This window comes from Sinocyclocheilus grahami, unplaced genomic scaffold (assembly GCF_001515645.1).
Source record: "Sinocyclocheilus grahami isolate Dianchi unplaced genomic scaffold, SAMN03320097.WGS_v1.1 scaffold74.1, whole genome shotgun sequence".
Classification (NCBI taxonomy): domain Eukaryota; kingdom Metazoa; phylum Chordata; class Actinopteri; order Cypriniformes; family Cyprinidae; genus Sinocyclocheilus; species Sinocyclocheilus grahami.
This window is the reverse complement of record NW_015505253.1, coordinates 506,869-520,072: the sequence shown is the minus strand read 5'-3', so window position 1 is coordinate 520,072 and position 13,204 is coordinate 506,869. Positions and strand designations below refer to the sequence as shown.

Genomic DNA, 13,204 nt, shown 5'->3' with positions numbered 1-13,204 from the left:
TGCTCTGACCCCAGATCTGCCTGCACACAGCAGGACTTATGATGGGTACACCTGTTTGCTGTAGGATCAGAGGGCTCGCTAAAAAAGAAGAAAACATGACACATTGCATTGCACAGTAAACAGATGTGTTGTAATTCTCTCAGTATGTTTTTGTTTTACAGATGACTTACACGTGGTGGCAGTTCTACCCCAGCCAGTGGTGAAGCAGCGGGTTCCAGGCAGAATGTTGATGGTTGATGGAGCCAGACATACAGGAGAGATACGGGGAGTCAGTGTGACTGGAGACGACAGTTTCAGCAGAGCAATGTCATTGTTGAAGGTCGCCCTGCTGTAGAGCGGATGGGTGATAACCTGCACATACAGGAAAGAGGAATGAACAGTTAATAGTGAAAGCTGACTAAATAGAAGGTAAACAAAGATTAAACAAAACAAAGCATTTTCTTATACCCTGTGTTTTTACAATGTGGTTTGGATGTTTTCTTTCCTGTACTGAATTTTATATTTGTAAAAAATGTGTACGTTTATTTTGGTGGGTTTTAGGAATACAATAGCCTACATTATATACCTCAAAACTTTGATTATAAAGAGATACGTTGACTGATTTTGTTTGACCAATTTGCACACTTTTCAACTTCATTGAACTTTGTCAATTCTGCAATATTGTGTTCACCGATCAAAAAAAACACACCAGTTTAACCTTTTAAACGATGGCCATTCAATCACAATTAGAAATATGTGAGTTCAATTAAACAAAGTCCAAAACAGAGATTAAAATACATTTGCAAACTTTTAGATCACACCCTTGCATAAATTACAGATATTACTACTACAAAAATATTTATAATGAATATGTTTTTTGTAGTTGTAATGATGACTTGCTTATTAATGTGTTTAAAAAACAGAGTAATAATACATCAATAAAAATGTATATCTGTATTCTGTATGTAATTGACATTGGCTAAAAGCAATGTCGATTGGTCTCTTTTTTCAATTTTCAATTTCAATGTCTCTGATCCACTGAGATCATAAAACATTGTTACCTTGGAAACTAGTTGGAACTGGATGGGTTCATCATTGGAGCCACGATTATGTTCTCCAAGAATAACACGGTGAGAACCCACCCTAAAGAGAGATAAAAATAAAATGAATAGATAAAAGACAGAAATAAACCAGACAGAGTATTCATGAACCACTATTGTATGTGATGTTTGTCAGATTGAAGAATCTTACATGACAGCGCATTGGGCAGCAGTGAGAACCCAGTTCTCGTTTATCAGGGATCCTCCGCAGAAGTGGAAACCATTGGGGTGCTGTTTAAAAGGTAAAAGCATTGAAAACATGAAATTTCATCTTTAAACAAAGCAGATAAATGTGTGTTTGAAAAACAGATGAGTTACCTGAAGAGAGACCTGCCAGGGCCAAGAACCAGAGATGGCATTCTGTCCGTTCACAATCCTGCTGCCGATCGTCTGTGGTTTAATCGCAGGCACTCCACAACCTGTTATTACAAAATGTAACACATTATTCATGAGGCAGGGGGCTCTCAATTTAGGTTTTGCATTTTCTCTATTTGTCCATCATTATTCTTGCAAATTAATGGAGACAATTACCCAGAGCAGAGGCCACCAGGGCAAGGCAGGTGATGGAGAAGATGGTGAAGGTCATGATGTAGATGAGTTTGTGATGTATCTCACTGATGTATATGTAGGTGCTCTCTCTTGCTTTTATATCATTTACAGCAGCTGATCAATCTGAGACGTGATGGAGGTCCATCCCATCAGATCCAGTGAGCTCATCACTGAGGAATGTTTAGATCTGTTATTGCTGGAGACAGTTTTTATCTTCATTGTCCAGAGCTGATGTTCTACGTGCAAACATGATGAATTCTCCTTTGTTTGACCTCATGAAGGGCTTTAAGTCTTCTGACTATTTCCTTGAGAGGCATCATGATTTCAACTCTCTCATTGTATGTTTTGGATTAGAAGTAGTTTTTGTTGCTGCTGTGTTGAAATTTCAGTCAATTTATCATGGAATTTACTTCCTTAAGTGTTTCCGCTATACTTGCAGTAAAATAACTGCTTTCCCAATAAGTCTTTGACATTAACTAGTCACGTATTGAACCTTGGCAAGCCGTTGCAAGACAATAATACTAAAGAGGATGGAACTAAAGTTGTGTCACACTATGATTATATCAGTTATGAGAGCTGGGCTAAAGTAAAACTTAATACTAATATCAATTTCTTTAACACTACTTTAGATCAAATTAAGGAAAATAAACTGGTCAAACAAGTTCTAAGAGTGTTACGAAATGGTGTGCTTTTCTGCAACATCACTTACATTTTTTAATTCATAAAATGGTATAGCCAGTTTTATTTTATTTGAATCATGTTTACATGGTATGTCTACAATATAAAGTAATGGGTTCAGTTTTTCACAATTCAGATAGGGCTTTTGTCCCTCAAACCTCCTCATACAAGAAGACAATACAATCTTAAGTACTTTACATAACCTCTGAGAAACCTGTGAAAACTTCTCTTTTGTTGTTTCATTCAGGCACACTTCCAAGGAAATTAGAGGAAAACAAATATTTTTGAAGCTCTTAATCAACTGAACCAATGTTTCAGAAAAGGATTTACTGTTTCGAAGCGCCTGAAACACCACATTCTGGCAGCACCTGCTGCTCAAAATATTGTAAATGTAACGAAATATAAAGGAAATATAAAGGTTTTTTATATTTCCTTTATATTTCATTGCATATTATAATTTTTACGTATCATCAGAATATTATTTTTACGTATCATTGTTCTTTTTGTATTTTGCACGCATAAGTATTAAAATGCATTAATAAAAATGAAGCTACACTCTCCACCTAATTTTTCCCGCCGCCATTTGTAAATTTAATGTGTCTGGCTTCTGGTGTCATCCTTCCAGTGGTGCCATGCTTGCAGTTATTTTTAGCTGTGAAAAAAAAACAGCTTGTTTTGCTTGATATTGCAAATTGGTATGTCTTACCATATTATTTTAATGTATTATCTTAATTATAAACACACTGACTTGTAGTGCAAACAGTTTTACCATTTACTGCACTTTATTATTCTTCTCTTTATTTCCCTATGGTGGCTAATGAACCGGAAGTCTCCCACATTCACAGAAAACATCTGAATAGGGAATAAGATGCTGCGATGACATCATTGCTATGGGAAATATCTTCAGTGTGATGAATGTCTGAAGGCCTTATACCTTCATGCCAATTCATTGGTCAATAGCGCTTAGCACACCACCAAGGATACGTCACTTACACTCATAGCAGCATGCTATGCGCAAATTCATCAGATTTCCACATTACAAAGGAAGTGCTATTGAAGGTACAGGAACAGCCAGCATCATGGCATCTCGTTCCCTATTCAGGCAAACAAGGTTACATACGTAACCGAGACGCTTCCTTTCATAGGTTAATTCAATGCTGCAATGACATCATCACTATGGGAATGATATACCATAATGCCATCATGTACTTGAAGATAACTGGAAGACCAAGGAGGAAAACATCTGCTCAAGCGGAAAAAACCTGGGAGCCAGGAGCCGTTCTTACATCCAGACTTAGAAGTAGAACTTAGAAGTAGAACTTGATGAAAGTGCTAGAAGAGGACCATCCTGCCGCAGCACAAATATCTTCCAACGAAGACCCCTTAAAGAGAGCCTGAGAAGAAGCCATTGCTCTTGTTGAATGAGCACACACCCCTAGAGGCGAAGTCAAACCACGTGCCTCATAAGCCATAGAGATAGCCTCCACTATCCAATGAGACATTCTCTGTTTGGTGATGGCAGTCCCTTTGTTTTTACCACCAAAACATACAAACAACTGGTCAGATCCACGCCACTGGGCTGTGAGGTCGACATAGAACTTCAACAACTTCTCCGGGCAGATGCATCCCTGCAAGAAATGGGAAACCAGAGGGTGACGTCCAACAGAAACACCTCCCATGGGTACATGCTCAGCAGATATGGCTGCCACATAAACCTTAAGAGTGGCAGGGGCGACCCCCTTAGAAAAATGACTCTGAAGAAACTCCAGAATCGAGCCTACAGGACAATGGACTGGGTCAAGATTGCGTTGCCTACACCAGGAGGCAAAAAGCTTTCACTTAAGGGCATACAAGCGTCTCGTGGAGGGAGCCCTAGAATTAAGAATAGTGTTGGTAATCTCCGTCAAGAGACCAGAACACATTAATGCACTCCACTCAGGGGACAGACCCATAACTTCCGCAAATCCGGGTGAGGATGCTAAATCATGCCCCGAGCCTGAGTCAGCAGGTCGTGTCTGAGGAGAACCTCCCAAGTGGGGCCGGCTAGCAGACTGACCAATTCCGAGAATCACGTCTGAGTGGGCCAGAACTGGACGTGAAAGTACGCATCGTTTAGATCGATAATCACAAACCAATCTCTGGTTCGGATATGAGATGAAATGGATTTTAACCTTAGCATCTTGAATTTGCTCACTCTGAGTCCAAGATTTAGGCGACACAAGTCCAAAATCAGACATAAACCGCCATCTTTTTTTGGGCACAAAAATACAAAAAACTAAATCTGAGTGAGGGGTACTTCTTCTATAGCCCCTTTCTCTAGGAGTGACACAATCTTCTGACTCAACGCTGAGGCCTCGCAGGGACGCACCATCGTGGAAATAACCCCGCTGAAAGGAGGCGGCCCTTTCCGGAATTGGGTGGTGTAACCGTGTCGAATGGTATGTAGCACCCACTGCGATATCTCAGGCACATGGCCCAATAGTCAGCCAGGGGCCTTAACCGTTCTATGCTTGGAAGCTGCTGAACTGCAGGTGCCGAGATATCCTCTGATTGCAGAGAGCCGTTGGTGTCTGCAAAAAAAGGAAGCACATGTGGAGAGACTGCACTTAATTAACTCATTGTTATCACCTGACCCTCCTGTATTGGGCCCTGAACCATGTGAATGGCAGGAACCTCCATAACAGGAAGTTGTCCAATCACCCAATCGAGCCAGCATGCCACACCGAAATGGGGGCTTTGATGGCCATCATAAACGGGCCATGCACGCATTACCCTAGGGCTTTTTCTCGAACTCTGAAGGCTGGAAAGCGCAGAGTGCCTGAGGAAGTGCTCATCATGAAAGCTTGTTCTAGAACCACCCGAGGAGCAATATGCGGTGGGACAGTTAACCCTTTAGGCACCAGGGTTTTTTGGAAAAACATTTTTGACATCAAGATAGAGATCTAATGTAAATTAGAAAAATGTTGAGCATGACCGAACGTTTATGTGGGGTGTAAATATACTCATCTAATTTGCATATTATGACGTCGTCAGGGGGCGTCCCTTTTGAATGTCATAATATTCAAGAAATAATAGATATTGAATTGATGTTTGAACTGATTTGCATGTTTTTTTTGTTTTGTCTTTTTATCCTCATTCCAAATGATCAGAAAAGAGGAAACCAACAATAAAACAGGAGAAAGTACTAAATTATTACTATATTACTATACTATATAATAGTAAAACGCATGTTGATCACTTTTTGATCAGTTCATCAGTAATATTCAGGAAATAATAGCTATTGCCCTGCCATCCCCATCCCCGTTGGGCAAAGGGTCGAAATAATCACTTGTTTGTTCTTCGTGAACACTTGCGCCTTGCACGGCTGCACCATTGCGCTGCAAAGATGTACCGGGAGAAGCACGGTTATTAGACGACCAATCGTCATTTCCAAAAGGCAAATATTCCCCTTCAGAGTCAGAATCGGCAAATAACATTTGCAACACATCCTCACGGAACAACTTTTTATTAGCCATTTGGCAATTTTCTCTCACAAATTTCACAACTTACCCGCACACTATGAAATGAACTGCTTCCGCATCAATGACACGATAGCTTACTTGCTCTTCTCTTTCCTCAAACACTTTGAATAGGAAGGTGACGTAATTTTGGTCTAGAATCGAAGTACTACATGTCTGCCATCTAGTGGTAGGGAATACAAATGAGATATTACACCATATTAGGAACTACAGTCTATTTGATTAAGTATGACGTGTTGTCGCAATTTTGGGACTTTGGCGCTAAGAGGTTTAAGATCGAAGCTGGGAGGCCACAATAAGAGAGGTGAATACACTTGTGCGGTTCATCCAAACTCTCCAAAAGAGGGCCTGACCTCCGAGGATGAGCGGGGGAATCAGGAATTACTTGGAGCTTGAGAACGAGAGGCCCTGGCCATCAAACACAGGTCTATCCATCTACGTTGCGGTGAGCGAACCGGTGGACAAGACCTAGGACCCAATCCTTATGAGGGGGTTCCATAGGAGATGGTTCACTCCGCTGAACCTCATGAGGGCGCTCCAGAGAAGACAAGTATGGATGAGCTGCAGGCGGTTGTCATTCGACCTCCCTTGGTATGATGGTATAAGGGCTTAAGGAATTCGTCACACCAAAGGTGTTTCCCATAGTGATGCCATCATCGCAGCATTGAGTGAACCTATGAAAGGGAACAGCTTACTTCTGCATTGAAGATTAAGTTGGTTAAGTCGTTCATGTGTTTGCCAGATAATTGCCATCTAGCGGCAAACATTCGGAATTTTGAAAAGTTTCAAAACAGTATGATGCAAAAAAGCCTGCTTTGTTGATACAAGCTCTGAATCACTGATTCAAAACAAAGGTAAATAAATCTGTTAGCAATCAGAATTATTTAATACTATATGTGTACAAAATAATACAATATGTGAAACCCCCTTCTTCCTCATTTTTTTCAGTCAAACTTCTGATTATGATTCATTCTTTTAGAGGAAACTGCTTTCAAAACATTACTATATTCACCACATATTTCTCAGTTCTGTGCACCATCAAACACCAGCAAGATAATCCAGCTAATCTAGCTCTAAACAATATGGTTTGGTCAGATTCTGATATAGTGTGATTTCTCGCCAAGATGACTAAACACAGTAAATATTAAACTTGATTTTTATGTAACTGGGTAGTAGATGTTTACTGAATGCTAGTGTAGTATCCTGAAGAGGACCCTTCAGATACAGTGTTAGCAGTCTGAATTTACAACACTAAATAATCAATAATAATTTGCACTATGGCTTAAGTGACAGGTTAATAAAAGACTTATGGAATATCAGTCTTTGTCTTATTCTAATAGATGAAAAGTGAAAAACATCTGATGAAACATATCACAGGTTTCAGCACCATGGATGGAGGACAGAGATTTTTAATTATTCAGATCATTTATTTCACTCTTCAATACACTTCATTTTTAATTGATCTTTTATTAAAATATTTGTAAAGCTGGAACAAGAAAACAGTAACATGAAGTAACCGCCAGATCACTGGAACCATAGATAGACTGAAAAAAACACCACCTAACAGAGATCAACTGTATCACATTTTAATAATTAAAAACTGCTTTTGCCTCTTCTGGTGGATAAATAATCAGACTGGTGCTCTAGTTGGAAGCAATAGTCATGTCGATCCAGGAGCGCAGTTGGGAGATGCGGGCGTAGACTGCAGGAAAACGGGTGTCACAAGTGCTGGTTTCCCAGGACACAGAGCCCACCAGAGTCCAGACCCCTGAAATCTCACACACCAGAGGACCACCAGAATCACCCTGTGAAAAACACACATTTGAGATTGAACAGCAGCAACATTGATATGGTAATGTGTTTCTTCTTGATTTGTCTTCATATACCTGGCAAGATGAAGAACCGGAGGCTCCAGCACAGATCATGGCATCAGTGATTCTGTTCTGACCCCAGATCTGCCTGCACACAGCAGGACTAATGATGGGTACGCCTGTTTGCTGCAGGATCTCAGGGCTCACTAAAAAAGGGAAGAAATCATGACACATTGCATTGCACAGTAAACAGATGTGTTGTTATTCTCTTTTTGTTTTACAGCTGACTGACTTGTGGTGGCAGTCTGGCCCCAGCCAGTGGTGAAGCAGCGGGTTCCAGGCAGGATGCTGGAGTTTGATGGAGCCAGACATACAGGAGAGATACGGGGAGTAAATGTAACTGGAGCCGACAGTTTCAGCAGAGCAATGTCATTGTTGAAGGTTGCCCTGTTGTAGAGCGGATGGGTGATGACCTGCACATACAGAAACAATAGATGAATGGTTACTAGTGAAAGCTTTATAAAAGATAACCTAATATACAAGCATTCTTCCTTTTTGTTTTAATTTTAACACAAAGCACTATCGTTAGATATCTCATTTTGTTATTCTTCTCTGAAATAATTAAATAATGTTACCTTGGAAACTAGTTTGTCCTGGATGGGTTCAGCATCGGAGCCACGATTATGTTCTCCAAGAATGACACTATGATAGTCAACCCTAAAAAGAGAGATAAAGATAAAATGAATACATAAATGACCAACAGAAAGCAGACAGTGTATCTATTTACCACTATTGTATGTGATGTTTGTCAGATTGAAGACTCTTACAGGACAGCGCAGTGAGCAGCAGTGAGAACCCAGTTCTCGTTTATCAGGGATCCTCCACAGAAGTGGAAACTATTGGGGAGCTGTTTCAAAGGTAAAAGCATTTAAAACATAAAATTTACTCTTTAAGCAAAGTAGACAAATACGTTGTTGAAAAACAGTAGCAAAAGACAATTCACAGTTACCTGAAGAGAAACCTGCCAAGGCCAAGAACCAGAGATAGCATTCTGTCCGTTCACAATCCTGCTGCCGATCGTCTGTGGTTTAATCGCAGGCACTCCACAACCTGTTATTACAGAACATAACACATTATTCATGAGACAAGAATGAGGCAGGAAGCTCTTAATTTAGAGCTTATTTCAGAATTAATCTTAAATTCTATATTTGTCCATCATTATTCTTGCAAAATAAAGGAGACACTTACCCAGAGCAGAGGCCACCAGGGCAAGGCAGGTGATGGAGAAGATGGTGAAGGTCATGATGTAGATGAGTGTGTGATGTATCTCACCGATGTATCTGTAGGTGCTCTCTCTTGCTTTTATATCATTTACAGCAGCTGATCAATCTGAGACGGGATGGAGGTCCATCCCATCAGATCCAGTGAGCTCATAGCTGAGGAATGTTTAGATCTGTCATTGCTGGAGACAGTTTTTATCTTCATTGTCCAGAGCTGATGTTCTACGTGCAAACATGATGAATTCTCCCATTGTTTGACCTCATGAAGGGATTTAAAACTTCTGTCTATTTCCTTGAGAAGCTTCATGATTTCAACTCTCATTGTATGTCATGAAGTGTCTTGGATTAGAAGTTGTTTTTGTTGTTGCTATGTTGAAATTTTTATTCAATATATCATGGAAAGTGCTTTCTTAAGTGTTTCCGCTATACTTGCATTAAAGCAGCTGCTTTTTTAATTTATCTGTGACGTTAACTAATCCTGTATTCAACCTTGGTAAGCCATTCAAGACAGTGATACTGAAGAGGAAGGGACTAAAGTTGCAGGATTGTGTCACATTATGACTATGTCAGTTATGAGAGCTGGGCTAAAGTAAAATTTAGTACTAATATCAGTTTCTTTAACACCACTTTAGATAACAACATTAAGGACAATAAAATGGTCGAACAATTTCTTTAAAGACATCACAAGCTACCAGAGAGTTACACTTACATTTATTACATTATTTTCTAAAAAGCATTATAATACAGTGAAGTGATTTTCTTTACTGATAAAAAAAAACAGTAATGCTTGTTACATACTGACACATTTTATATATTAGGTTGGTTTATTCTATGTTTTTAGTATTCATTTTTGTTTCTTTGTTTGGTTGTAATCAGCACTCTGTCCATTGGTAATACGTGTTATATTTGTGTGTGGAAGATAAGGCTAGTTTGTCTTTACTATACAAAACCCTGGTCTTTAGTTTTATAAGATTTCAGATTTTTAAAAATCATTATAATTCATAAAATGCTATAGCTAGCTTTATTTTGTTTGAATCATGTTTACATGGTATGTCTACAATATAAAGTAATGGTTGCAATAACACATAATACAACATCATAAAAAAGACCCCCTTTTCCATCAGTTTCTGCATGGACAGAAAGGTTGTCGGCTTCAACTCCTGAGAGAGATTAGAAGAGAGAGAATTAAACAAGAAACATTTGCTTTAACATGCTTTAACAATGATTTAACACTTATGCACTGTTGAGGTTGTAGAGAGAGAACCAAACAGAATAATCATGTTACTGACATCTAACTCCAAACTCTAAACTCCAAAGTATATAAGAACAAAACCCACCAACTGAATGTTCTCTCCTCTTTTCTCTATTGTTTCGACATTATAATTAATGCATAAAGCATTATAAAAAAAACTTAATAATATGTTGTATCATCTCATAAATAATCATAACAATTATAATACTTACGCATTTGTGGTTATAACTTTTAAGAGTATGATTATGTATAACACACAATGATACCAAAATAAATCCACTTAATTTATAATGGATTATCTTGACATTGTTTATTTAAGATCTGGACAGTATGTTACTACAGCTTGTGAGTGGTTAGAAGTGGTTAAGTGTTGTTTTGAGTGTTTCCTGTGAGGTTAATATTAATTTTGCTGTGAGCTAGTTTAAGATCAGTTGTAATACTGTCAAATGAAAAAATGCAATGTGTTTTTTAAAATTAGATTACATTTTATTTTGATGGTCCCCTTTGCAACTTTGCAACTACATGTCAACTAACTCTCATTAGAGTATTAGTAGGCCTAGGTTAAGGTTAGGGTTGGTAGAATAAGTTGATGTACTTACAAAGATGCTTAAAGTCAGTAGAATGTCTGTTGGGGAACCATCAGTGTTAGCAGATATTTAGCATACAGTCTACTAACACTCTAATGACTGCTAGTTGATATGTAGTTGCAGAGTTACTTGTCAACAGTTGTCTAAAGGGTACCATCAAAATAATCAAATTGATATTACAATAAAAATAGTTCAAAGCAAATGTGTACACATTCATCTGATCTGATATCTGAAATATCTGAAATCTAAAAAATATTATTATTATTATGTATTATTATTATTATTATTATTATTTATAAGTGGTCTTTGTCTACTTTAAATACAGTGAAGTTACTTCACTTAAAGCAGACAAAGACCACTTATAAATAAAAAGACCACATTAAAACATTTTGGAATGTTTTCATGAATACTTTGTATTTGTTATTTTACAGTAAAAGTTATTGTACAGATCTTAAACAATGGCAAGATATGAGACTTATAATACATTATAACTATGAGAAATATAATCCATTGTAACTTAAGTGGATGCAACGTGTTCATTGTGTGTTATAAATTATCATACACTTGACCACAAATAAGTATTATAATACATTAAACTGTTCTTACGATTATTTATAAGATGATGCAACATGTTATAAGGTTTCTTATAATGCATTATTCATTCCTTATAATGCTGTAAGAATACCCTTATAATGTATTATAAATACAGGCTTCATAGAAAGTGTTACTGTCAATCCTTCTATTCAAATCTTCCACTTCACTGAAATAGTTATCAGAGAACAATCACTGTTGGGTTAACAGAAATATCAGAAACAAAAGGGTGCGCTGGGCATTGTGCAAAAAATAATTCATATTCTACTCTGACCTGTAATGATAATCTGGACCAGAAAGGAAGACCTGCTCAGCCTCCTGCAATTCCGTAGGACAGCCAGGGCATATATGATGGCCTATGAAAAATCAGGTAATTTAAGTATACTATTATAGCACTACTGAACAGCACGCCATTATACATGGGTCCATACATGAGTAGCACCAGCATGCAGTTTATACAGTAGATTTTGTAAATGCAGGAGCAGGACACACACAAACACAAACACATTACATGGTCCGGCATAACTCTGGAAAAAGAACACCATAGATGAACTGCACTTCATCTGTGAAGCTCAGTTGTGTTGGTGTCCTATGCAGTAATCCTCTCAGATAGGCAAAAAGGATGTCCTGTTGTTCCTCACTGTCGAGGTAGACAGGCACCTGGGAAGAGGTTAGCTTATGAGACCACTTAGAGGGCTTCCTGTTGAGTACACCCTATGGGCAAACCATGGTGCAAAAATAGTTCTTTTGAGGAAATTTATACATTTAAGATAAAGTTACAATAATTTGCAGCATAGTTACTGCGGTCCTGCAGCCTCCGGTTGTGCAGGAAGCGTCTTAAACACCACGTTCTGGCGGCACCTGCTGGTCAAAATATTGTAAATGCAACGAAACTTCAACCCAAACATGGCTAAACACAGTAAACAGAACTTTTTTTTTTTGTAAAGTCTGAATTTACAACACTAAATAATTAATAATACTTTGCACCATGGCTTTAGTTTAAGTGACAAGTTAATGAAAGATTTATGGAATATCAGTCTTTGTCTTATTCTAATGGAACTAGTCAAAAATTTCAAGTGATGGTTTGTAAAGGTCATGTACAAGTACAAATACACATGCAGTAAGTTTCTTTGGCCTCTGGTGAGTGAGTAACAAAAGTTTCAGAACCAAGGACAGAGAAAAAGAGATGGTCCTTACTGCAGAACACAAGATCCAGGGGGCGTGGTTGGATCCAGATCCAACTCCTCCCACCTTACATATACCTAAACCTACCCATCTCCACCCCCTGATCCCTAAACCCACCCATCTCCACCCCTAAACCTGCCAATATCCACCCCCTAGGTGTGGATCCAACCACGCCCCCTGGATCTTGTGTTCTGCAGTGAGGAGCTACTGAAGAAAAAGGCCTCAAAAAAAGGCAGCACAGTGTCAGATTATATAAAAAAGATGTCATGTGATCAGAAGTTTTTTTTAGGTTTAGGTCTGAAGTGCCTGTCAGTGTTTATCTGGGAGTCTATGGCAGCTGATAAAACCACTTGCGGAAAACTTATAAAATTTGGCACACAGATAGAGGACAGTCTCAACATTAACCATAGCAAGTTTGGATTCTCTAAGTTAAACCCTCTAGTGCCACATCAGTTCAAATTTGCACTCATGTTTATGCTAATAACTTTTGCACCTTAACTTTTAGAAGCAAAATATTTTTTCCCTCTTATTCTTTGGTTCATGCCGAGTCAGATGGACACTAAAATTTCTACAGGTAAAGATTTTTCTCAATTGTCCTAGATGGTTTGTCTGATTTTCACCAAATTTGCCTTAGATCATCTTCAAACCATGCGGGCAAAAAGTTATTCGAGTTG

General features: G+C 38.4%; 2 protein-coding genes across 2 annotated transcripts in view; both read right to left on the bottom strand.

The window, feature by feature from the left end:
* Positions 1-1,745, bottom strand: part of LOC107585716 (chymotrypsin-like protease CTRL-1) — a 3,989-nt gene extending 2,244 nt beyond the window's left edge. Inside the window, exons 1-4 of the mRNA XM_016272856.1 lie at positions 1,611-1,745; positions 1,398-1,498; positions 1,231-1,310; positions 1,041-1,122 (exon numbers count right to left, since the gene is read on the bottom strand). Coding sequence (XP_016128342.1) covers positions 1,041-1,122; positions 1,231-1,310; positions 1,398-1,498; positions 1,611-1,665 — 318 coding nt within the window. The 5' untranslated portion in view covers positions 1,666-1,745. The remainder of the gene's footprint in view (positions 1-1,040; positions 1,123-1,230; positions 1,311-1,397; positions 1,499-1,610) is intronic.
* Positions 1,746-7,467: 5,722 nt separating this feature from the next.
* LOC107585717 (chymotrypsin-like protease CTRL-1) lies at positions 7,468-8,957 on the bottom strand. The gene is made up of 7 exons (XM_016272857.1): positions 8,884-8,957; positions 8,645-8,745; positions 8,463-8,542; positions 8,271-8,352; positions 7,928-8,108; positions 7,711-7,841; positions 7,468-7,629 (listed from the first exon to the last, which is right to left on the bottom strand). Exons 1-7 carry the CDS (start codon positions 8,936-8,938, stop codon positions 7,468-7,470), a joined length of 792 nt encoding a protein of 263 aa, XP_016128343.1. The 5' UTR covers positions 8,939-8,957.
* Positions 8,958-13,204: the final 4,247 nt, after the last annotated feature.